This window comes from Phaseolus vulgaris, chromosome 8, assembly GCF_000499845.2.
Source record: "Phaseolus vulgaris cultivar G19833 chromosome 8, P. vulgaris v2.0, whole genome shotgun sequence".
In the NCBI taxonomy this organism is placed as follows: domain Eukaryota; kingdom Viridiplantae; phylum Streptophyta; class Magnoliopsida; order Fabales; family Fabaceae; genus Phaseolus; species Phaseolus vulgaris.
The window spans coordinates 56,244,908-56,272,728 of NC_023752.2; the positions used below are offsets into that span (position 1 = coordinate 56,244,908).

The window sequence follows — 27,821 nt, forward strand, 5'->3', positions numbered from 1 at the left end:
GGATGGTGGAATGATTTATCCAAAGCAAGCCTCTCAGATTAGGGAAGTAGATGGTTTGATTCAAATGTGGTTTGGCAAGTGGGAGATGGCTCAGTTTAAATTATGGGAAGATGAGTGGTTAGACAATACCCAACTCAAATAGAGATATCCTAAAATATACAAAAACTCCCTGGAGGAAGTCATGCCTTAAATAAGCATGCAGGTCTTGATGCATAAATCTGTTAGCCTAAGCTTTTACTATTGCATAATTCATTTTTGTACAGGAAGTGTTTTGATACATAATTATGTTCTATATGGGAAATGGTGGATGAGATTGTGTAGCCTAGGTTTTTTGAAAATAGGTTTTGGAAACTTGTATGATATTAAGAAATAAATAGTTAGGTGGATTTTGGTATTTATATAAGGGTTGAGACACCTATGAAGTGTCTCTCTTAATTCATTAATTCTTTTATGGAAAAAAAATGTCTACATGCATCTAAATTTTTCAAAAACATAACCTAACATTCAAAGTGTGAACATTGAATATAAAATTTATCAGTACTATAAATCATTAAATAGAAACTAATTTTAAAAAATATAAATAATTAATTTTTATATTAACTAAATTAGATACTAATTGAGATACTAAAATAATTATTGTTATATAAAGTAGTTTCTATTATTAATAGAAAAATTAAAACTAATTTATATTAATAATAGAAACTACTTATATATTAATAGTTTTTTAACTTATAAAATAGTATCTAACTTAATTAATATTTATTTTTTATTTACAACATAATAAATAGAAACACTTCGAAATAAGTGCTCCAATTTTTTACAATACAAAATAGTATCTAAAGCTTCAATACCAACTAAGAACACCATGCTTGTAACAACTATGAAGAAAAAACTGCATTGAATTATGCAGAAAACCTGCATCGGAACGTGCTTAACGAATCAACTCAAACCAACAAAAAGATGTCTCCCACCATACACAACACATTAAAAACACCTCAACCCTTTAAACACAATCTCCCAATACTAATTAACACGTTCAAAACACACATTTCTCAGCCATACCAGTAAAAACCATCTCATGAACCAACATATATTCCTACCCTCCTTCTTTACTCATTTAAAGCCAGTCTATCTCTATTCCTAACCTGATTTATCTTTCTTCCGAATAGATTTCATGTCCACCATAGGTCCAAACACCAAGTTAATATACTAACTAAATATTTTTAGTCTGTTAAATATCAATTTTTATTACTATGTCAACATTTAATGTTAACATGATACTGTTCTTATTACTATGTCAAATGTTGACATGATATTGTTCTTATTGCTATGTCAACATTTAATGTTGACAAGATCAAGTTAATATATGAAACGAAATCAGACAATTAAAAATAGTAAGGAAATGAGAGTTTATTGAAGACTTAAATACATTTATAATCCTTTTATTTTGATTTTCTGATTTTCTTTTATAAAAAAAAAATAATAAATAAGGAATACTTCAAAAAAAAGTGTCTCAACCCTTATAAAAAAAAACCTATTCCTCTTACAACTAGCTTTAAACTACAGAAAAACTAGAAACATTTTCCAGAAAAGAGAGGCTTAAACTTGAGAAAGACTGTTATTTTTAGTCACTTTAGACAAAAAGAGAGGCATAAACTTGAGAAACACTGCTATTTTTAGTGACTTAAGTTAGACAATGTTAGCTATGTTTTGTTTATGTGATCATTATTTGAGTTCTCAATTAATATGTGAAATAACTCGCAAAACTAATTTTGGCACTTGATTCTCATATTTGAAAATCTTAGTCAAAGATGCAATAACTTGAGCACCGAAAATATCAAACTCGTTGCACCAGCTTGTGACATTCATCTACCATACCAATTATTGTTAGGATGTCTTCAAAGAGAGAAGTGACAAGTACCAACTGGAGTCTCTCTAGCTTGCTCAAAATGGAAGTTAACAATGGTGGATGATTGTTAGTCATCCGTTTCGTTCTTAGCAAATGTTCATCACTAAACAATTATTCGACACATCATCAATTTGTTAATGACATCTAACCCTAGGGTCTAAAAATAACATGATGCAAAGTCAAAGACTAAAAAATGAAAATTTCTAATACAAGGATAAAAACAAATACAGTATCCAATTTGTGTCACTGAAAACATATTAAAGTCTTTAATAAATTTTCCATAAACAAATATCAATCATTAAATTCATGTGACAAATGTTAAATAGATTATTATTTTTCATATCATTGACATCACAAACATCTTCTAACCCAAGCGATTCAAAATAGCATTACACAAAATCAAATGACTAAAAAATGAAAAAAATAATAATTATAGAATTAAAAAATGTACCCAATTTGAAGGACCGGAAACATGTTTAAATTTTTAATAGAATCATATCAGTTAATTAAAGTCGTGTCTAAAATGTTAAATACCCTTTTGACGTGTTATAAAATTATGATTATGAATTTTAGCTTTATTTTATAATTTTCACGTATGTCTCAATTAAATTTAAATTCTAAAATACTATTTTCTTCAAATAGTTCAAAGAAAACCATTTATATAAATAAATTAACTTATATATTCATTTATTTATTAATTGTTGTCGAAATATTAATGTATATCTATAATATTTTAGTCATTATCTCAATCAAATCGTTTAACCTAATTGATGAAGTAAAATCCTTTGATTTTGTATAAGAAAATACAATTTAGATAAGTTAAAAATCTCAAAACTTTAAGTAGTACAACTCTATACGCATATAACGTGTTCATAACAATTTTTAATTTTCTATTATACAAACTTCGGGTTGGACAAATCAACATTAAAACTTATGCTTAGTATTGAGAATTAGAATATGGATGGAGCTGAATAATAGCATAGCAATAAAGGACAATCTATTGGGACGAGGAGTTATACTGGTAAGTAGCAGCTTGTGTGGACTATGTGGTGAGGAAGAAGAGATTGTCTGTCATTTAATTTTTAAGTGTAAGGTTGTGTGGAGAATATGGGGTTTGTATTTATCTTGGTTGGGATGTTTGTCGATGAACCATTTTAATGCTAAGGTACATTTCATAGTATTTTGCCCTATAAATGTTAAAGGATCAATATTTAGAATCTGGGAAAGGGTGTGGATTGCAATTGTAGGTAATTTAGAAACATCGGAATAGGTGTGTCTTTAAGAATAGGAGAGTTGATCATATAGATGTGTTTGTGGTGGCACAAAGAAAAGTTTGAACTTGGATTACGAGTAAAGAAAAATATGCAGAGTTCACTTATTCTAACTGGTGCTTGGAACCTTTATGAATTCTGTTAATTAGTTTTGCTTCGTTTACTTTTGTATGTATTGCTAATTTCTTGTTTTTAGAAAGGAAGAAGTTGTGTGTTTTGCAGATTGGTTGTAAACAGTTTGTCTCTCTGATTGGAGTAAGAGGATATTACACAATATGAGAATCTTCTTCTTACATTAGATTGTAGAGACTCCATGAAGGAGCAAAATTTTGTGGTATTTTAAGGTGTTGTGCTTTTGTAAATTTTTTTTTTTAAAAAAAAAATCTCTTATTTTTTTTGGAGGTTTGTGTATAAAATTGAGAGGTGGACTTTAAGTTTAATTCAACCTCATAAACCAACCAACTTATAAGGTGAGGTTTGCACCCACTTATATACTATGAAATGTTCACAAACTCTCGTTAAGATAGACTTTAAATCACTCTGATACTATATTGAGAAGTGGACTTTAAGCCCAATTCAACCTTATAAAATTAACTTATAAAGTGAGATTCGTACTCACTTATATACCATGAAATGTTTTAATCTCTAGTCAATGTGAAATTTCCAATATACTACAATTCAAAACCAAAGAGTTAACACAAGTAAGCTGACTATTTTTTATAAAAAAAAATCATGTTCTATGCATAAGTTAAATTTGTCTACCATAAAAAAGTTAATTAGATTAACTTTAATTAACTTCTTCTTTTTTTATAGAAAATTTAGTATTACCAAATAGATAGAATTCGTCGATAATATCAAAAAGTTACGAATGAACATTTTCAACGAAGAAGTTACGAACATAATTTCATCGATAAATCATATTTTTGTTGATAATTACCGATAACCATATACCTGTCAATAATTACTAACAAAAAATTTCTTCTATAATTACTGACGAAATTATACTTCAATAATTATTGATGGATATTCCTTTAGTAATTACAAACGAAATTATCTTTGAGTAATTATCCATTGAATTATTCACTAAATAGTCCATAGATCAATATACTGTTCGTTAAATAATTTATACATTAATATTTATTAAGTAATAGTTAATAGATTAATAATTATCAATTAAATAATTAAGAGATTATTATTTATTCATTAAATATTAATGGATTAATATATTATAAATTAAATAATTTATATGTTAATAATTTTTATTAAATAAATATTACATTAATATTTATTAATTTTAGTAATAGATTAATATGTGCTAATATGAATAATTTTTTTATTACTTAGTTTATTTACAAACTCATATCTTATTTTTTTTTCTTTACCGACGAATATAAAAATTTATTAACGAAGTTACTCTATTATTAACTAATAATTTAAGTGATAAATATTTTGTCTAACACATAACAAATTTTACTTGTGAATATTTTATGTAACACCCTAAAAATAATCTCATACCATATATAAACTTTATTAATTCATATTATATATAAATACACCAATTTATATAAGAAGGAATATACAAAATTTATATTCTTATATTTCTTTTCAAATGTCGTTCATACACTTGTATAAATACCTGATTGTCTCCATAGTACTATCATTCATAACAAACACATGCAAAGGTAAACTATCAAAATAAAATTCTAACATACGAAAATATAATTAAAAGAACTTATATGAATAGTAATTCATAATTAATTAGTTTTCTTTTTACTCAAACACAATAATAGAAAAATTCAAATATCAATCACAATAATCCGATTTCATTTCAATCATATAAACCACACATGAATCTATTTTCAATCACAATAATTCAATTTTATTTTAATCACATTAACTACACATGAATCCATTTGTAGTCATAGTATCTTGATTTCTTTTCAATCACATTGACTCCACATAAATTCATTTGCAATCATAGTACCTTGATTTCTTTTCAATACTCATTACTATGATTCATTTCAATCACATTCCAATACTCAAGACTAGATTTACACATTAATCTAAGAGAAAATATCATGGTAAGTTTAAACATCAAATATCATATGATAACAAACGGTCACGGTGTATATGAACTCCCTCATTAGCTCCTCACCAACTGAAATCATAACTTATGTGACTTAGATCATAACTAAATGATAAATACCTAATTTCAGTAATATTTCATATTAAAATATAGGCACTTATGAGTGTTAATTTCTAAAATACATATAAAATAATCCCTACTTTATGAATTTATACCTTTTACATTTTTTATGATCTTTACTTGAATAAGAACATTTTATTCCCAAATTTGATGTTAATTTCAGGTTTTTAGGGAAGAATGGAGATTTGGACTAAAAAAGAATGATATAAGCTAGAAGGAGAAAGCTGGAAGGCTCGGAACGCACAAAAAGAAGGCTCCAATGAAGTTTTTTGGAAAACAAGGCCTTTCTCGCTCAAGCGAGATATTCAATTAATATAAGATATGTAAAAATACAGATATGCAATTAATAACAAAACAACTTCATATTTCATTTTGAGTGTTGTATTTACTTATATATATTACACAATTTCAGCAAAACAACCTCAAAAAAAAGTGTAGTTGTTGCATAAGATTCCTATAACCAAGGCTATATATGTTACTAAACAAATTTTGCATTAGTCCTTCAAAAAATAAGTTTTGTTGTTGCTGCTACTACATAATTAATGTTGGTTGTTGCTTGTACTTGTACATACTAAACAACCTCCAAGTGTCGCTCGCGAACCCACTACCTCTAGTTGTTGGCTTTATTACCGTCGTCGTTGGTTTCGTTCGTTGCCATCGTCGTTGGTTTCATTCGTTGTTGTCACCGTTGGCTTCATCGTCGTCACTGTTGTCGTTTGCACCTTCAAGTTCAATCGTTGTTGTTGGAGAGAGGAAAGACGTAGATTGCCTTTGTCATCGCAGTTGTCGTTCAAACTTGGTTTCTGTTAGTCAGAAGAAGAACGTAGAGAAGAAGGATGTACAAAGGAACTTTCGAAATGAGCAGGGGACATTTGAAATGATGCACCAAGTTCGCGGGCAAATTAAAATTAGGGCTTTTATTTATAAAAACAATTAAAATTAAAATTAGGGTTTTTATATAATAATTCATATTAAAATTAGGATTTTTATAAAAGGTCGCAATATGAAATTGTTTTGCGATTCGTATGATACAACTATGATACGGGAGCAAAAACGATTATTCTTACGATTCATCTTGCAGACACTCAGAATCGTATCGTACGATTCGTTTCGTGAATCGTACGATACTTACTACCATGAATCATATAATCTCAACTACAATATCACCGCCAATATTTAATAACTCAATGCAAGTTGTTAGTAGTACTAATTAAATGTCAAAAAAACAAATTTCCACAGGATGATCATGTACTCAATTTCTCAAGCATCAAAACTCTAAGAATGAGATGAAAGAGGGTGAAGTTCATGTTACGAAGTGGACTTTAAGCCTAACTCAACCCCATAAAACCTATATACAATGAAAGGCTCTAATCTCTAGTCGATGTGGGATCTCCAACACACCCCCCTCACGCCGTGGGACTATATATTATGGGTGGTCCGATAGAGGCCCGATATCGGGTGGCTTGATAAGCCCAACAAATACTCGCTAGGATAGGCTCGAAATGACTCTGATACCATGTTACGAAGTGGACTTTAAGCCTAACTCAACCCCATAAAACCGGCTCATAGGGTTGAGGTTTGCACCCACTTATATACAATGAAAGGCTCTAATCTCTAGTCGATGTGGGATCTCCAACAGTTCAAGAAGAAGTTGGTATTATAGAAGAAGTTGGAGTGAAGTTGATGCTAAGAAGAATAAATTTCTGGTGTAGATCCGGCATAGACTTTGTGATGCAGGGGAGGTTGGACCAATTATGCAGGTGTAGTTTTGATGTAGGCCACTCTGATGTGGTGTTTTGGTTAAGCTTTTTCTGTTTGTTGATTATTCTGTTTATGGTTATGCAGTAGTTGTACTAGAGTCTTTTGATGGGTTTTAGAACTGTTTTGTTATGTTATAAACTTATAGGTGATGTATACGGGTTAGGACACTCCTGAAGTATCTCATTTATAGTCAATTCTATTCTTTGTTGATAAAAAAAAAAAACTCTACATACATGTATTACAAGTTTGAATTAATTTAACAAAATTCTTATTTAAATAGTTATCTATGCATGGTTTGATCAATAAAATGCTAAGAGTCACGCTTGAGATCAGATAATAATGAAAGAAAAAAAATTATATTATAACATAAGACTTTACATATAAAAACATATATAGTGACGGATCTTTAGAAAATATAATGTAAACGTTTTCTTATAGGTGTACACAAATTTTAGAAGTACGTATTAAATATATAAAATGTATTAAAGTTTAAAACATACTTCTATTTATATATGAATTTATATATATGTAAAAATAATTGGGAGCTAAAGGCCCCTCAGACACCACAGGAAAGTATAATAATATAAAGAAAGATAAAAAAACATTATCTACAGCAATAAATATAAAGAATAGACAATAGATGGTAAAATTAATCTTAACTTTAACACTGTTATGCGCTTTATAGATGATTTTTTTGTGTGTGTGTTTTTCATAATTAGAGTCATATATCCAAAAGAATATTGTTCTAATTCATTCTCCTTATCACGTCATCAACTTTTACTTCTTTACGAAACTGTAGAAGGAAATAAATAAAGCTGCCTTAATATTCCTATACAAAATTAAACAAGTTGTTAAACAAATTGCTAATTAATAAACTGGACACGGCTCTCTTAACAAAGAAGGACCACTTTTTCACACATGCGATATGCTTCATTGAGTAAAATGGACGCAAAAACATTTTATTTTTGTGAGCTTCCTTTAATTTAGAAATTTCTAATCTAGATTAAATATTAATCCAATATTTGCACACACGCCCTTATTAAGAATTATATATCTTGCCAACTTTTTTGGCTCAAGAAACTTTCTACAACGAAAGTTTGTGACCCATTTTTTCTATTGCAAAATTGCGACTGATAAAGAAATAATGGAGAAGGGATTTGTGATTACGGTTTTTGGTATCACCTTTATTTGGTCGCTCTTTCTATTTCAAATCAATTTAACGATTAATTTTTATGTTTTAACGATTAATTTTAGTGGTTGATATTTCTTTTTTAGTGATTTAAATTTTGTTAATATAGATTAAATATTAATTGAATATTTGCATTCAGGGCTTAGTAAGATTCTTACCAACTGTTTCTTGACTCAAGAAACGCCTGAAACATGCTGATAATTAAGTGGAGAACACAAATTCTTCTTCTAAACTTATTCCAAAACGTGGACGCTATTATTTTGGAACTCGTTGCTCCTTCCAAGAAAGCACCTTCTTGTGACCCAGAAATAAAGGTCAAGTAAATTTGAGGGTTTATTGGAGGTGGTGGCAGTTTCTCTTTTTCTGGTCAAATTGTCAAGAGAAGAAATCAGCCACCAAGTGGGGTCCAACTACACCAAAGTGGCAAGACAATTGAACTACGGAACCAAAAGAAACGTTTGCTATGTGATCTGTACTCTGCTAAAGGCTAAAGCATAGATAAAAACAAAGGGTGGAAAGAAAGCAAATTATAACATATTTTCTCTATTATTTAGGGACGTTCTTTTTTCCTTTTTTTGTGGTTGGTCTTATATCTTAAAGCTCTATAAGTACCACCCTGCAAACTCAAATCTACATAGAGCAATAGAGAAGAGGCAGATAGAAAGAAAGAAAGAAAACGAGTGTTGAGTTTAAAAAATGAGTAACTTCCCAGTGATCAACTTTGAGAAGCTCAATGGTGAGGAGAGAAAAGACATCATGGAGAAAATAAAAGATGCTTGTGAAAACTGGGGATTCTTTGAGGTACCTCAAGAACCCATGCTTGTCTTTCCTAATTCATTTCTACATTGCCCTCCAAATATATGTCCTAGTTATTTCTTCCCATTTTCTTGGTACTTAATGTCTTTTCTTACTCTTGGCTTTCAAAATTATGTATATAGTTGGTGGATCATGGCATACCCCATGACCTATTGGACACTGTGGAGAGGTTGACTAAAGAGCACTACGAGAAATGTATGGAAGAAAGGTTCAAGGAATCAATGGCAAGCAAAGGTCTAGAGGCCATCCAAACTGAGGTCAAGGATATGGACTGGGAGAGCACCTTCCACTTGCGTCACCTCCCTGAATCAAACATATCAGAGGTCCCTGATCTCGTTGATGAATACAGGTTACAGTGCAACAAACATATATAACATTACACATTGCATGAGGAAAACATATGATATTGTCCCAAAGATTGAAAATTACTCCACCTATATTACTTCTGCTGCATTATTTATTTTTGAGTATCCACACATCACCTAATAATGATTTCAAAAACCAAAAAATAAACAAGATGGACCTGTGCATTTCCAAATTGAAACTGTACATATCTCTTTCACTAGACTCTAACATGAAGTAATAGTGCAGGAAGGTGATGAAGGATTTTGCTTTGAGGTTAGAAAAACTAGCAGAACAGCTGCTGGACTTGTTGTGTGAGAATCTTGGTCTAGAGAAAGGGTACCTCAAGAAAGCCTTCTATGGATCAAGAGGACCAACTTTTGGCACCAAGGTTGCCAACTACCCTCCATGCCCCAACCCAGAGTTGGTGAAGGGTCTTCGTGCCCACACCGATGCCGGTGGGATCATCCTTCTCTTCCAGGATGACAAGGTCAGTGGCTTACAGCTGCTCAAAGATGACCAGTGGGTCGATGTACCCCCTATGCGCCACTCCATTGTTGTTAACATTGGTGATCAGCTTGAGGTAAACTTTTCCTACTAATATGTGAACTTAATTAGTATACAGTAATAATGCAAATGCTTTTTCCACTTTCATCTTATCATAGATTATCAAGCAATCAAAAATATCATTTTTTGGTCATAATTACTTTAAAAACTTTTAATTGGTGGACTTTAATCTACATATTCATATGCATATATACATATACATATATATGTATATATAGATAAACTAGACATTTCTACAAACAAGTGAGATGCGACAAAATTAGTGATATCTAACTCTACTTGGTTAAAAAAACAGGTGATCACCAATGGTAAGTACAAGAGTGTGGAGCACCGTGTGATAGCACAAACTGATGGGACCAGAATGTCCATAGCCTCATTCTACAACCCTGGCAGCGATGCTGTCATCTACCCTGCTCCAGAATTGTTGGAGAAAGAGGCAGAGGAGAAAGCCCAGCTCTACCCAAAATTTGTGTTTGAGGACTACATGAAGCTCTATGCTGATCTGAAGTTCCAGGCCAAGGAGCCAAGATTTGAAGCCTTTAAAGAATCAAATTTTGATCCAATTGCAACTGCTTAAATATTTTCACCATCTCCACCACCTGTATGCCTTGGGAGAACCGAGCAAAGGAGCTTATGCACGTGTTTTCCAAAACAATATTACAATAGCAATAATAAACTATCATCGTAGTGCATGTTTGGATTTAAACTACTAATGTAAGACAGTGTTCCTTTATTGTGTATTGTAATTCGTACTAGTGTGTTGGAATTCCTGAAAGAATTTTCTCAGTTTTAATACGAACATAACTTTTGTTACTATGGTTGAAGTGAGTGTGTTACACGGCAAAATGGTCAACAAAAACATCAAACTTCATAACAAAAACATAACTACTTGGTTAGCAAAAACATTTATGGGCTCTTAGCTATATTATGCATTATTCTACCCTTTCTTTCTTGCTTTTCTCGGCTTCATATGCGTCCAATTTAGCAAGTTGGGTTTTGGACCACAGTGACAATGTCTCAGTGATGTTGAATGCACGACAACGTTAATGGCACCATGATGCTAGGGGAAGACAATGCCGTCAAACACACTTTCTTGAAACAATGTGTAGGCCAAAGGATGTGGATGCAACCAAATCAAGATATTCATTTCTAAGGTAGTACATTAAGCAATGATCAAATTTAAACAAAACAAAAAAAATTAGGTTGTTGTCACATTACTTTCTAATTAAAACCTTTTGTTTTCTTAACAGTAAATAAACAATTAGACCATAAATCTGGTCATTATATATTGTCATCAGGCCAAGAAAGGAAATATGGTAAATGACTCCACAAAGACATGCATAAAGCTCCCAGTGTTCAATGTTTGACCAATTAATTATAATCATTTTAATTTTAAGACGTTATGTGTTATTAAAAACTGTTTAAATCATTCTTAATTCTTTAAAACATATCTCAACATGTAAACCAACTCCTCATATGTAGTTAGGGGTGAAAATTAATTCATCTGTTTATCAAACCCATTCAAAAGTAAATCCCACAAACTCATCCATTATTATCGGTTTCAAATTTTAATATATACTCTTATTAGTATTTTATATTTAAAACTTTCTTAATTTTTTTAAATGTTCAAAAATATATTTTAAATATTGTTTGATATTTGTACTGTTTAGTTATTCAACTATTTTTCTCACATTGTCTTTTTTTATTTTGTTTACTCTCCTCAACTTTTTTTCCGTACTAAATAATTAGTTTCGTGTATCAACAATTTCCATTTTTATTCATTTTCCCAATTTGGCCGAACAAGTATCAGTATCACGAGTTTTTGTATTGAACAAAGTTTTCCATTTGTGAGCAAGCTTTTGAACAACTTTCCCAAGTGTCATATTAATTAGAATGAAAATAAATTAATAAATTAGTCTTGTATAATTTATTATAATCCAAATTAAAATTTATTCCATCTACTTATTTTAACATCTTTGCACATATATGCTTCTACCCAATATCTATAATTTTCTTCTTCTCATCATTATTTTCGTCATCTTCTTTCTCGTCTCTCATCATTTTGTCTCAACAACTATGAAATTGTATTTTCATTTATAAATATTGTACATGTGTTAAAAAAAGTTATAATAATTTATACATCTTATTTATTAATTAAACTGTAATTTTCTTTATACGAATTAAACATATTATTACATACACTTTATTCCACCTGAGATTTAGTATCTTATCTAACCTAAGTAGGAAAGTATTACAATTACTAGATTTATTCTTAGTCTATGGTGCAAAAATAAAAATTAGGAGTTAATGAGCAGAAATAGAATATGGGATATAATAATAGTAGAGATTCTGCACCAGATTTGTAGGACACGACTCTGGTGAGGGTTTAGGGTCTAGGATGAGGGTTGAAACATGAATTTAATCTTAAGTTATTTATTGGAACTTGCTCTTTTATGTTATGTCATGGTTTGAATAGTAGTTGCTCTCTTATGTTATGTCATGGTTTGAACATTAGTTGTTACAATATGATTGTGCATGTTGAGGCTGGTACAATCAATAAAGTTGACATGGTTGCAGAGGAGGCTATGAAAGATATTTGCACAACTATATTGGTGTACTACCATTTTTGTTCTTTGGAATGAAACAACATTTAGTGTTGATATATGAAGAAAAGTAAGGATCAAACAAATTACGTATAGTAGAATATAAGTATGGAGAACTATGCTCAATCACAACTCTTATTATGGAGGAGATATTGTATTTCCCCGAAGAAATATCTCCCAATTTTTCCATGTTTATGATGCTAGAATTTTATGTATCTAACGAGTGGAATTTATGTTGTCAGTCATATAGTTCCATTTTTGTTTATCTTTGTTGTTTTTTTTTTGTTATGGAGATAATTTTTGTAATAAGATTTAAATATTTCTAAAATATCCCTTATTTATTATTAATAGATTTATTCTTGTCATGTACACTCTCTAGACGGTTTTTCATCATTCCACTTTACATGGAAAGTAAAATTAAAAAAAAAAATCCACTTAACTACCAATTTCAAACACTTTTATATATTTTTTGTAAATATGATTAATTTAAATTTAGAATACAGATATAAAGATGATCATAGATCGATGAGTTTGATAAATTTCCATGACATGTAATTGATAAGTTTTTATTTATAGAAATAATAACGAAAGTGAATTACACATAATAAGATTAGGTGAAGAGACAATAATGAGGGTGAAGATGTAATAATGTTAAACACAATGTTAAAGAAGAGACTAGAAGTAGAACATAGAGATTGAATATATTGATGAATACAGGTACGACGTAACGCAACATCACATCAACAAAAAAAGGAAATGATAAAAATGATTCCACAAAATTAACGATGGATGAGTCATAATAATTGACTCAACTCAATTTGTTTTAAGCCACAAAAGCTTGACATCCACGTAAGTATTCAACTTGGGAGAGTGGAGAACCACCTTTTATAGCATACACTCTCTAAAAGCTGAAAGGTAGTTAGCACTATTGGGTGAAACCTCTTATCTCCACATAATCATATATTAGCAAGGAAATGTCTCAGCCAAAACAGACATAGACACTCAAACACGTAACCCTAACATGCATTATGCATACATTTTTACACTTCCAACATCAAATTATATGAATCTTTTAGGGAACCATTTTCATGGTTTCTAAGTTTTCCTTCATTGCTTCTGCTAGGTATCAATCTATAGTGTCATACCCTTTCCGCCATTTAAAAGACACAACCCAACAAAAATCAAAACAACTTTTTATAACATGCATGTAAGGACAAACTCCTTAATTATCACATCTTTTAATATCTTTTATTATTGTTTCTTCCAAAAGTTGATGCATTTTTTCCATAAATAAACTACTTCTACAAATAAAACTTAGACTTTTTTTTTATTTTTTTTAATAATAGTTACATTCCTTTTTAGGAATTATCTCTGCACTATTCATATGTCCTTTTTTTTATTAGTTTGATAGGCATATATTATAAAAAATAAAGTTACAATCAACCAATCAAATCCAAATCCATCTTTCACATAATTTCTAAAATATTTTAAAAATGAAAAGTTTAGTATATAATATAGATTCAGTACATATATTATTTATCATTTTTTTTTGTCCTTTATGTTTATATCACCCTTCCCCAACGTAATACTATCTGTTCTTTAAAAGAGTGTAAAACCTGCAAAATGGTGATTAAGAAATGTATAGTTTCATGTTCTTCTTACTTAAAATGTATACTTATATATATATAAGTTTTCACAAAGTGAATTAGATCAACTTTGAAGGAAAAAGTAATTTTTAGTTCAATCATTCAGTTTGTTGGTTAATCTTATCACCCAGTAGGTTTGATTTTGAGATCAAATCCAATCCATTTAATTTTTTTATTTTAGGTTGGATTTGATTGGTTTTCAGCTTTTGAAAAAGAATTAAAAATAATGATGAAATAAACAAACTAATGCAGCATCAAATATCACATCTCATGCAAAACTCATAACAGTTCAAAGTATATATTCAAATTACAATTTTAAAAATATTGGTACAGTTTTTCAAAAAGCAACACACATCACACAATCATACAAACTTGAATCCATGACCATGAAACTATTTTTTTAATCTGTTAAAGTGTCTTGGATTTTGATTCTTAGTTCATGCAATTTGATTTTGGTTGAACCTCAGAAACTTGATCATTATCCTTATCTCTATGGTTAGGGCATCATTGATCATGACTCATATAAAGCAGCCTTTTATAAAAGGTTTAGTATTCATAAATAAACCTTAACACTTTGACTTGTCTACAGTTGAATTGAGTTTGGGCCCACGTACAATTATCTATTCTTTTTTGGGCCATGTAGTCTACCTCGCATTTGCTCGAATACAGTCTGTTAGATCCACAAGTGGTCCTTTTGCATCTAATTTATAATTTTGTCCTCACATTTTGGGAGTTTATTTGGACCACTTCCTATATTCTATATAATATGCATGAATCGTTGTTTGGTACAGTTATAATCAAGGATGCAAATTATTATTGGGGACCATATTCTTTTTAATCAATAACTTTTTTTATTTCTTAAATCACTTTGAATCTAAAGATATTATTCACTTTGAGTGTCATGGACAAATGACACCTTTGATATAATATTATCATTAAATTTGTTAAAGTTATGTAATTTTAATAATTAACTCACACTTCATAACTATAATATAATGTAACCTAATGATTAAACTAATTAAATTTAACATATATGTAAAAGTAGAAATTTTTTATTAGAGTCTCTCTTCTAAAACCAAATATGTTTTTGGATCTCTTGTCCTCTTCTATGTTAGTTCCATTTGTTTAAGCGATGGTATCAACATCATAGAGTTTAGATATGTATAACAAAATAGACATTTGTGAACAATAAATAAATATCAACGAGTTGAAAGAATGTGGACTTAACAAATGATTTATACAAGTTGACGATATAAAATAAAAATCTTAAAATAATAAAAAATTTAAGCTAGACGAAATATCGAAATTAATATTTATACGATAAGTAATTTACACCGATAGCATGTTAATTTTTAAATAGTGCATGTAAAATAAATAAAAATATCACAAAGAAAGAACAAAAACCATTTTATTTAGAATGATACTGTTTTCATGAAGATAATTAATTGTTGAGATGACTATAAAATTTAAAAAATAATAATACAGTTTAAATGAAATTTAAAAACATGGTTATTTCATGGTAAAGAATTACATAAAAAAATTACGACTCTGGATAATTATTTTTTAACTAAAAATATTATTATTAATACATATTTTTTGTTAATAGAAGACTTGAAACTACAACTTATTTCTTCATATCTTTCGCTTTTATCCTTAAAACAACTTTATATATTGTAAAATAAATTCGGAAACTATATTAAAAGTGTAGGTTATGATAAATATTTAATAGATAGCTTCAACAAATTATAATATTCATCATATTAATTTTCAATATAAATTTATAAAAAAATATTTTATCACCTTAAACTTATTATTGACAGTAAACTATATATCATAAATTTGAAACATGCAAATATAAAAATTCTAGCATATTTTTACATATTCAAATTATATTTTCTTTCGCATGCAAATAATTCATTCAATTTATACAAATATGAAAATATATAGTAATATACATTCTTAATAGTTTATTTTATTTTTCATTTTTTTATCTTTAAATTGACTAAACGAAGAGAAAGTCAAAATGTAACAAGTAACATCCAAAATCATGTATTATATCAACAATATATATTACCACATTTTTATTTTTTTTAACAGTTTTTTATCAATTTAAAGGAGGAAATTAAATTAATATATTTTAATAAAAATGAATTAATTAAAAAATATTAAATTCTAGAAAAAGTTATATATATATATATATATATATATGTGTGTGTGTGTGTAGATATTCTAAAATATATTCTACTTGCTACTCTAACATATGATGACTAGCATATGATTATGAGAGTTTCACTCATCAATGATTCCATACTTTGAATGTCGTGTTCCTCTGTTACAAATTAAGCACCACTTATGACTAGAACCAATAAATGATGTTCTAAGGACTATGTTTCCCAAACGATAACAAAACCAGCTCTTTGCCAACCATGCATAGCTACTCAAATATTCCATCACAAGATAATATATACTTTAAAATATAGCCTCTGTCATTGAGTCTTATTGGTATTTAATGAGAAAATTGAGTATTATTGGGTATTTAAGGAGAAGAGGTGGGACATCCCACCTCAATGAGAGATAAGAACATTTTATAGTATATAAGTGAGTGTAAATCTTATCTTATAAATCAGTTTTATAAAGTTAAATTAAGTTTAAAGTTTATTTTTCAAGTATCAAAGTCATTTAAAGTCTATCATAGTGAGAGTTTGTTGGACTTATTAGACCATCTACTATCGGACCACCTATTATATAGTCTCACGCACGAGTTGACAGTCTCAGCGTGAGAGAGTATGTTAGAGATTTCACATCGAATAAATATAAGAATATTTCATAGTATATAAGTGGATGTAACCTCATCTTATAAACCGATTTTATAAGATTAAGTTAAATTTAATAAAGTCCAACTTTAGAAGAAAAAAAAATACTTGTACTAAGGAAAGATAAATGTGAATTACTTATAGAATTATTTAAAAGAATACAATATTTAATGTGTGTTGATTAAGATTAAAGAGGATTGTTTAAAACTTCGAATTTTAAGGGACTCATATTTATAAGCTATGTAACACAAATACTGACACGAATATTGATACGACACAAACATAGAAATACGTATAATTTATTTTTAAAATGTAGGATACGAGGACATATATCTATATATTATATAATTATGAATTATATAAATTGACAATAAAAATTTATGTGTATTAAGTATGTTTCAGTTTTTTTTAGCATAAAGATATTTTTATGGTTGGTTCGAAAAGATTTGTTCCTTATTTTTATAATCATAATAAAAATTTATACAATAAATTTGAGTTTTTAAAAATTAATATATTTATTCTTTTTAAAATTATGTTAGAATTGTCAGAAATCAAACAAATATTTTTTGAATTGGACACTTAACCGATAAGTATCCTACAAGTATCGTGTCTCATACGTGTATTCGGCACAAACACGACATTTAAGAGGAGTGTCCAAACTTCATAGTTTATAAGATTCACGTTAAAGGGTCATTTTTATCGATAAATTGCTCTTAAGTTACTCTCCGTATTTTTTTTCTTCCCTTCAAAGAAGCATATTACATTAAAGAAATAATTATAAGAGGTAATAATTTATCTTTATTTCTAATTTAGCAAATGGAAATCAAGATACATTCTTAAAAGAACAAATAATGGTATTCCATAAGCCAATGGCTTTTATCGTGCAACAAATATAATAATAGGATTGAGATGAAATAAGAACAATGGGAAAGAAGAAGAGCAACCTTCCAAATAATGTTACATGATATGAACCGAAAATATATTATTTGCATAAGTATTGGCAATTTATAAATATAATATAACACTTTATCTTCTTTGTTATCTATTCTTGAAACTATTTGTTTTTTCTTTTAAACCTTAACTGATGATGATAACAATCAATGACAAATGCACCAACCATATCTGTCACTGATAAATGCATCACTCATGTCAATTAATGCAGAGTTATAATATCAATTTTGGGAATTGATTTTTAAGTACTGTATAATCACAAATTTATAGATATTTGAGCTAAACATTTAAATGAAAATTTTGAATACCATTGAAAAAATTAATGCCCTAACTAAGCAAGTGGAGAGCTTAACAATTTACATATCTGAATGCACCCTTGCCCTTTGATTGGATAATTCCTTAATCCAAGCTTTATTTCATCCAAAAGCTTGAAGTTCTTTAATTAATCTAAGTAAATTAAGCTAAAAATGACATGATTTAGGGCGGTTAAGGCGTAGACTCGGGTAAAATAGTCATATTATAAGTTTATGATTATGGTTAACTAATCCTAATTATTAATTTTCAAATATCTAATATTAGGATTAAGAATACTGTTTTATTATTTGCTTTGGAATTATTTTAATAAGTCTTTATTGATATTCCTGAAAAGAGAAAGAAAGTTGCAAGTTGCAACGTGTTAGAGAGAAAAAGGAATTAAAAAAACTGAGGTCCATATGTATACAGCCCAAAGAAAATAACTTTGCATTACAGAGCATCTATTTTAGAATGATATTTTTTTTTCTTCTGAAAATCCCATTCTGAAAAACAACTTTCCATTCCAGAAGACCACATTCCAGAATGAGTTTTTTGGCTTACGGATTTTCAATTTTGAAATATCAATTCCATAACTTATTCTTAGAAACCTGATTTTCGAAAATACTCACGCCACCCTAATCATCAACGAAACCTTCTCAACATACCAACAACTTCACCGTACCTCTTCCAAGCTCAAACTTTGTTGTAACAACCTCCACAATTCCACCTGCAACCCATGGAAGCTGTGTTTTGAAATAAAATATGAAGGGCAATTTAGTATCTCAAAAAATAATGGGGTGCAGGAAGAAGAAGGATGGGGTGCAACAAGAAACAACAACCCAATAGAAAAGATTTGAGAGGATAGTCCATTTTAACTAGGGGTGACAAAGTGGGGCGGACCGTGCGGGCTGGCCCGCATAACCCACAGTCCATGTGGGCCAAGTGCGGGACGGGGCGGGTTGGCCCGCATAACTTTAAAATGTATAATTTGTTTTTCTACACCCCCATATTTTCTTTATGTAGCCTCATATTTTACATTTCGAAAATTTTAATAACATCTTATTATGCATGTTTCATGAAAATAATATTATGAGACCATTTACCCAATACATTTAAATGAAAAAAATTAAATTTTTATTTAAAAAATTATTTTTTTAATAAATAATTCTTATGCGGGATGGTCCGCCCGCGGGACAACCCTTATGCGGGGCGAGTTAAAAAAAATCAACCCGCAAATTTTATGCAGGGTAGGCCAGCCCGCATTGCCACCCCTAATTTTAACTACAAGTCTTAAGTTCAAATTTGGTTTTTTTTCCTAAACCTCCATAACTTCTACTGCACCTCCATAGGTCAGTCAAAAAGACCATTTTTTTCCTTAAAAGTATAAATTTTGAATTCTACAAAAATGAAAATACTTTTTTTTCTATTTACACCTCTTGGACTGTAGAATCTGGAAATATCCTCTGGATTCTACAATCCAAAATATATTTTTTTCTTTAAGAAAATACATTTCGGATTATAGAATTCATAAGGTATTCCTGAATCTAAAAATATATTACATATGATACAATTCGTAACACTCCCTTACTATTATATGTATTATGTATTGTACAATTCGGAAGGTAAATCTAGATCCATAATTTTCTTCCAGATTGTAAGTTTAAAATGTGTTACGGATTGGACAATTCAGAAGACACTTTTGAATTTGGGTTTACCTTCCAAATTGTACAATCTGAAATACATATTACCCTAAGTGGTGTTATAGATTATCCAATTTGGTATACACGAAAAAAAAAAAAGCAAACGAGAAATGAACTCTAAAAGCACGGCAAAACATACCACAACCACCAACATAGATTGGACAATTCATAAGACATTTCTGGATCCAGGTTTACCTTCGGAATTGTACAATCTGAAATACATATTACACTAAGTAGTGTTATAGATTGTACAACCTGGTATACACGAAAAAATGAAAAAAATAAGCAAACGAAAAATGAACTCTAAAAACACTGCAAAACTTACTACAATCACCAACGTTCAAAATGTGTTATGGATTAGACAATTCAGATGACACTTATGAATCTGGATTTACCTTCAAATTGTACAATATAAAATACATAATCTAAGTGATGTTGTAAATTGTACAATCTAATATAAAAAAAAATAAAAAAAATAAAAACAAACGCAAAATTAACTCTAAAAACACAGTAAAATTTACTACAATCACTACGCGTTCACTATCGAGCACCATAATCAACCGCTACAGTCATCCAATACCATTTGAAAGTAAAGAATAAACCATAGAATAATAGTATTGGAATTTTAAAAATATATGGAAATATAGGAAAAAGGATGAAGTTGCTGCAAGAATTTGCTCCAAATTTTTATATAACTGTATTAAATGCTCTGGTAACTTTTTTTTTATCATACCTACTAATGGTCACCTAGTTGAAGCCGAATTTGTCTTTCATTTAAGATACTTGCAGTCTCATAAAAAAAACGTTTATCTTATAACAAAAGAAAATTATTTTAGGCATAATTATATAAGCTATATGTTAGTTGCTAAAATTAAGATTACGATTCACCTAGTGATGATTAGGGAGGAAAAGAACTTTCTAAAATACTAAATTTAGGAGAAGCCGTCACTAATTATGTTGATTGGGAAAGTGATCATAAGAACACATGAAAAAAAGTAACATGTGAAAGTGAAAGTGAATTCAAAAGTTCGAAGTCCGAGGTAGTTGGCCAACCAATTCGCAGAAAACTCTCCTTCACATTGGCAGCAAAGTGCACGCAATTTCAGTTCAGCCATTGATATGTAATCCACAAGTACCAACCATTCACATTATTGCAGCAATTCTTCGTTCAGTCCAAACTATAAACAAATTACGTACCAAGAAAGAAAAATAAGTTCATTGGCCATAAAGAAATTCAGAAAAAAATAAAAAGGAAACAAGAGATCCAAAGAAGAAATCCTTTCAGATTTTTGCATGTGCTTCCTTTAGGTTATTTTTGCATCTTTTTTCTTAACCAAATCTACTACTTTCTATGTTTCGTTCTTCTAATTGCAGATATGGAGAGAAGAATTCACAACATTAAAATATTTGAGAATTTAGCAAACTGGATTGCGTTAATAATTGATGTGAATTTAATAATATGTGAACTTTGTTAAATGGTAATAATAATATTAGAATTACTATATTGTATGATGTAGGTGCAGCACTGAAATTACATTAGAACGAAATTCTTTTGTTTTGATATCAAGTTTGATGCCCAGAGTTTTCTTGCTGGTATTAGAGAAGAGAGGAACTGAAGGATATAACAAGAATAATAATTAAAATTTCATTTATTAGAATAACTCATCCTTATAATAGTAGTATGCACATGTCTAACTTATCATCCAACTTTATAAATGAATTTTCTTAAAATATATATATAATTGTTAATGAAAAAGACTAACACTTATAACGCCTGGGAAATAGCTAAAAATACATTTAAACGGTGGAAGATTTTTCTTTTTTATCCAAAGAAAATGAAGTTCAAGTTAAAATTATTAAATAAAAACTATTTTTTAAAAATAATAAATAATTAGTTTGACTAAATTAAATATTATTTTAGAATCTTAAACAATTATTAATATTTAAATTAGTTTCTTGTATTATATAATTTATAAATTTGTATCTAATTAATTATTAAAATCTAAATAATAATTAATAGTTAAAATTTTAGTAAAATTTTAATAACTAATTAGATATAAATTTAAAAATTAATTATCAATAATAAGAATTAATTTAAATATTAATAATCTTTTAATCTTTAAAATAATATTTAATTTAATTAATATAATAATAATTTTTTAAAATTAGCTTTTATTTAATAATTTTTTAAAATTAGCTTTTATTTAATAGTTTTTAAGATATGCCACTCAATTTATGTTGAGTTTGCTTATGCTAACCAAAAGACTAAAATAAAGGGTTGTGATTGTTTAATTAACAATTAGAGAATCCATTTAGTCGAAACACGATAATATGCAGAATGCATTTTATTTATAAAATAATACTACTTAAAAATATGTATAAAAAATATTGAACAATTATGGCAGTTTCCTTTAACAACACTTCTCTACTTTCAAGCATTTTTGGTAAATATATTTATATTTCTAGCTAAATCAAAATTTTAGCAAATGTGCTATGGTCGAAACTGTTTTCTTTTTTTTAATCGAGACAACGATTACCATGACAAAACTCCCCCAGTAAAAGCTATTATAATATTATAATAAGAGTAATATATGTTGACTTGATCCAAATTACGTGTTATAATATCACTTCAAACATTATTATTCATCATTTTCATTTTGAACTTCTATTTCAAAAGAAACATGTTCGACTTTAAAAAAGACAATTAAGAAAAATATTCAGTTCCCTTCTTTTTATTGGTATTTTGACACCCCATTTTAATACATTCGTAAAAAAAAATTATCCTTTATTTTTTTCCATATTCTCTTGCTAAAAATGTGCATCTTCATGTCATTATAGTAGACATTAAATAAATAAGATCCAATGAAAATTTGTAGAAAAAAAAATGTATGATGGAATTAGAAACAGTTCCTCAGCAGCAGCATGCAATTAGCGGAAGAATAACCACCACACTTAACTGAAGTATTTTCAACTCAATAAGGAAAACAATATCACAAGTTTCTCTGCTTTTACAACCCACCAAGATCTTAGGCAGAGAAACAAGGCATTGTTGTAGCCTTTTTGAATTTCTCTGAACTCAATGTTGATGAATAGTAGAGCAGCAAAAAGGAAGATAAAGCAAATGATAAAAAGGTGGTGGGTGAGTGGTGGGTGAGTGGTGAGGTACACTAAGGGCCAAGTATGGAAGAAGGGAGATGGGGCAGAATTATAATAAGACATACAAATTCTGGTAGGTAATGCTCTACTATTCCTACAATTTTCTTATCTTATTTTAAGAATGGGAGAAGAAGATTATTCCTTTGCCGCTGCAATGCATTGAAGGAGTTCATCACCTTTTCCTATTTATTTAAACTAAGAACATGGGGTTCAGTTTCACCAACTAAAGAAACTAAACCCAACTCAGCATACCATAACTTGGTGTGTTACCTCTTCAGACATGAAAAGGGTATAGGCAAATGTTTCATGCTGGAAATATCAAACAACTCTACAAACCTCTGATCTGAAACTCTTGCTTTGGCGGCTGCAAAGCGCTGGTACTCATCAAAGACAGATGACAAGCACCACTTCTGTAATTTTCTATAGCATCCTACTAAACAACCTGTTCGGTGCTGCACACAGAAAAAAAAAAGGGAAGAGTTTACATACTTTTAACAAGAATAACTCTTACGTGTAGATTTTACAGAAGAGGGGGGTAAAATCCAGAAAAGATCTCACCTTTCCCCGCTTACAGTGAATTATAACTGGGTGATTCCTGACATCTGCATTATTGACCACCAAAAGTTATTGCTAGTAAAATGAATTGCTGAAACTAGACAGAGTTTTGATTAGTAACAGTAAAGAACTATATCATACCAAGGACAACTTTCAGTGCTTCACGGATTGTGTCCTCTGGAATGTTCACAAAAGGTTCCTGGATGCACAAGTTTCGTAAGGTTATAAGAAGATTTCAAATTATCAAAAACTTGCTAAAACATAAAATCAAAGTTCCGTTATCATCTTTTACCAACTAAACTTGTTGGTAAAGAAAAGGAAGAGATGAGAGAGCGTGGTTAAAATACAATTTGAAGAATAGATGGTTTATGCAACTTTAATTATAAACTGTTATAGAAGGTAACTTTTACAATAATTACCTTCAAAATTGTACCAACTATTTCTTATTAGTTGATAGTGTATGTAATATTTTTTTACAATGATGGTGTATAAAAATCGAACCCTTTTATGAGTTCATCAACCACCAATATTGATTGACCTAACTATTTATGGGATCCAAGGTAAGCTTTTATTTTATTACTAACCTATCTATATAGACCTAAATCATACACAATAAACAAAAATAGAATATACCACCACTCAATTCCCATTCATCAAACTATCATCTTTTCCCCTGATGGAGTCAGATATGAATAACCATGAAAATTAGAAGACATCAGAACATTCTCCAAGTCATATATTACACAAAAACAAAAAAGGATAGGTAAAGGGCACGAACGCAATTCCAAAATTAAGGAAAGAGACGCAAGTCAGATATCATTATAAAAAATGACTTTAATAAAAGTATTGCTTTCCCTTGTTTTCCTTGGCATATAGATCGGTCAAAAAACTTAATATTCAAACAAAATCCATGGAATAGAGAGTCTGGAACTCAACAATAAGGGTAGAGTATCTCTATGTTAATTCAACGGATCTGGTTCTTCTAGAATGAGGAAATACACTTCAGATAAATGAAGTGTAGTATTTAGATAATCTACAGTTAAAAAATTTGGCAAAATCAAATGGATATATAACAAACATTAAAATCAATTATAATCACAACCTTGATTTTCTGATCAAGAATTGTGAGTGCACTCTACATCTCCTCACTTGGCAAATCCAAATGCAACATACAAAATGCCCTAATATACCAGTAACATAAATTCCATCTCCAAATGTACTAATGAAATATTCCATATACTCTTAAGATTTGCCCTTCCTTGATATTACCTTCTTATCTTTCCAAGGTGTTTATGACTTTGGTGCTACTTCTGTATAATTATTAATTTCTTTCCCCGTTCTTTACCTTGTACTTGCACTATAATAAAAAGGCAAACCTGTGTTCTTCTTTAACAGTTTTGGTTTTCAAATGGTTCCATTATACAGACAGCAAGTATAATACATGGTCTCCAACTGTTAATTATTCTCGAAAAAACAATGATTGTGATCATTTTAGATAACCAGGGAAAAGACTTGACATGCCAGCTTGGATTCCCTCAACCGTGATTTACATATTCTAAAGCTGGTAATAAATACTTTCACTGTCCACATACTAGTGAGGATTGAAGAGGTCTCTCTCACACATAAATATGCTCAAGAAATAAAAACAATGGATCTAATCCGAACAATAATGAGACCAAAACTGACATGACAATATAATAATGGTACCTGAAAAGCTGCGATATTAAAATTCAGCAAGCAAAAGTTTCCAAACAAACATTTTCCTAAAGCACTTTGTAAAGTTAGGGATATTTCAAAAAGTTACACCAGAAGACACCAGCAGGAATAGAATAGAAGGAGGAGGAGGAAGAAAAGGAATAACAAGTAAACAAGTTGAAGAAGGAATAATCCCAAAAGCCAGCTTTACGTTCCCTCTTTTTTCCTTCCAAGCTTGTCATAAACCCATTTGGTTAAACAGTACTTGAAATCAAAGCATCCACATAACGGTAACAGTTCATCAGATCACTAATTATCCACAGCCATGCCTCCTCGAGAGATGAAAGAAATTATGCTAAGCAATATACAAGAGAATGGAATGACAGGTCAATTGGGTTAGATAGATGTCCATTGATCTTAGAGCAAGCTGTTAATTTTTCATTTTGTTGTAAACTTAGTGCAAATTGCAAAGACGAAGAACAATCACAATCAAATTCAGAACTTAGGGATAAATTTCTTGTAGAAGCACTTACTCAGTAAGATGAATTAAATTTCTCGTGTTAAAATCAATTCATGCACCTCTGCTTTCAGATAAGTTAAAAACTTAAACTTGATTCACGGAAAAAAAAAAAATCAAAAGAGAATAAGCGGATTTTAACTTCCAAGAAAGCTTGATTGTTTTTATGTCTGTTATCTTGTTTTGTAGATATAACTCCTTATATAGAATATTATATATACACAGTCACTCAATCATAAAACAATCAAACCCAAATCAAGTCAGAAATCAGTAGAACACAAAAAAGGTTGAAGCCAAGGAAAGAGACCTTATGACCCTCGATCCCAAAATGATACAGCTTGATCCCATTTGACTTGAGAAACTCCATGTTGGCCTCCGGATACGGCTCAGGACACAGATATCTAACAAACACCCAATCAAACAAGCAAACAATCAGCAACATCATGCAAGGAGAAGACTTTACTAACAATTCATCAATTGGGTACTCAAAAACAATCCCAAAAGCATCATCAAACTCAAACACAGACACACACACACATGGTAACAGCAACGCCAGAAGAGAAAAAAAAAAGATAGAGAGGGTGATTGAGATGAGGGGACAGACATGATGGAGCGGAGGCCAAGGGTTTGGAGGAAGGAGAAGTTGGCAGGTTCGGGGAAGCCAGAGCGGAAAATGCCATTATCAACCATGGCGAAGTTGAGGGGCGGAATGAAGAGATCCTCCCCGTCGAGCTTGTCGGAGGCACCGTCCGCAGCAACAGCAGTGGTTTGCGAGAGGGTGTGATCGGTTATAGTGAGCTGGATTTGGCGGCACATCGGAGTGTCTTGGTGGTGATGGGTGTGTTGAAGTTCTGCGGCCACTTGCATATCAAAGTTTGTTTGAAGTAGTATTTGTTTGTTTTAGGATGATAAAGAGACACAGAGAGAGAGAGGGAAGGAGGGAGAAGGGTGTAAAGGAAAGTATTATTATTACTATTAGTATTGAGAGTATGTGTGAGAGAGGGAGTTTATATATTATAATAATGGTAGTAGTAGTAACAGAGAAAGGGATCAAAAGGGATATTCCTTAAGGTGGTGGCAATGTATTATGGCCTTTGGTGGTGCCCCTTCAAGCTCAAAGCCCTTTCTTTTGACTGAAGAGAGAAAGAAAGAATGGATGGAAGTTAAAGAGGTGAAGAGGTGAAGAGGTGAAAGGGAAGAGGGAGGAATAAGCCATATATATACACATTGTCCCTAACAACACCATCATATCACACTCTCTTCTTTTTTTCTTTCCTTTGAAATAAACAATTCAAAAACATCCTAAGACTTTGGTTTTTTTCTTCTGCTTTCTAACCTATCTTCTATCAAACATGATTAGTGTAATAATTTCAGATAAGATCATGGGTGGGTGCAGTTTCTTAGTTTAACCGATCATTTATCTTGCTTCTTTAACTTTGTGTTCATATTGACTAATTTGGGTAAGTTTTTCTTCTTCTAAACTAATCTTATTCTAATGTTATCAAATTATAGTATAAATAACACCTTTGTAATTATATCTAGATTTCAAATTTTAACTCAAAATTACTTAATATTAAATACTCGGAGTGAAAGTGAAAAATTTAGAGTATTTTATTTTGAGTTTAAAAGGTCTGAAAGATTCTTTTATTTTTTAATTAGAGTTGGAATTTTTCTTCGTGAAAATTTAAACGAAAACTCCTATCCTTATTAGAAAATAACCTTAAAATACTTAAGAAATTACATATAAGCTTTATCCTTCAAAATTATAATAGACTTATTTTTTATGTAGTTATTGTAAAATTGAATTAATTCAATATATAATATGTAATC

At 29.8% G+C, this 27,821-nt stretch overlaps 2 protein-coding genes across 3 annotated transcripts; one reads left to right on the forward strand and one right to left on the reverse strand.

Moving 5' to 3' along the window:
- Window positions 1–8,810: 8,810 nt before the first annotated feature.
- LOC137823731 (1-aminocyclopropane-1-carboxylate oxidase) lies at window positions 8,811–10,885 on the forward strand. Its single transcript, XM_068628975.1, has 4 exons — window positions 8,811–9,137; window positions 9,275–9,501; window positions 9,744–10,077; window positions 10,357–10,885. Exons 1-4 carry the CDS (start codon window positions 9,033–9,035, stop codon window positions 10,636–10,638), a joined length of 948 nt encoding a protein of 315 aa, XP_068485076.1. The 5' UTR covers window positions 8,811–9,032; the 3' UTR covers window positions 10,639–10,885.
- A 10,114-nt stretch (window positions 10,886–20,999) lies between these two features.
- Window positions 21,000–27,295, reverse strand: LOC137823732 (probable tyrosine-protein phosphatase DSP4). Of its 2 annotated transcripts, XM_068628977.1 has the most exons (6): window positions 26,596–27,183; window positions 26,299–26,392; window positions 23,921–23,978; window positions 23,783–23,826; window positions 23,561–23,676; window positions 21,000–21,246 (listed from the first exon to the last, which is right to left on the reverse strand). In XM_068628977.1, exons 1-6 carry the CDS (start codon window positions 26,856–26,858, stop codon window positions 21,237–21,239), a joined length of 585 nt encoding a protein of 194 aa, XP_068485078.1. In that variant the 5' UTR covers window positions 26,859–27,183; the 3' UTR covers window positions 21,000–21,236. The 2 variants fall into 2 exon arrangements, with proteins under 2 accessions (XP_068485078.1, XP_068485077.1); XM_068628976.1 differs by lacking the exon at window positions 21,000–21,246 and having other exon boundaries at window positions 23,021–23,676; window positions 26,596–27,295.
- Between the last annotated feature and the right edge of the window lie 526 nt (window positions 27,296–27,821).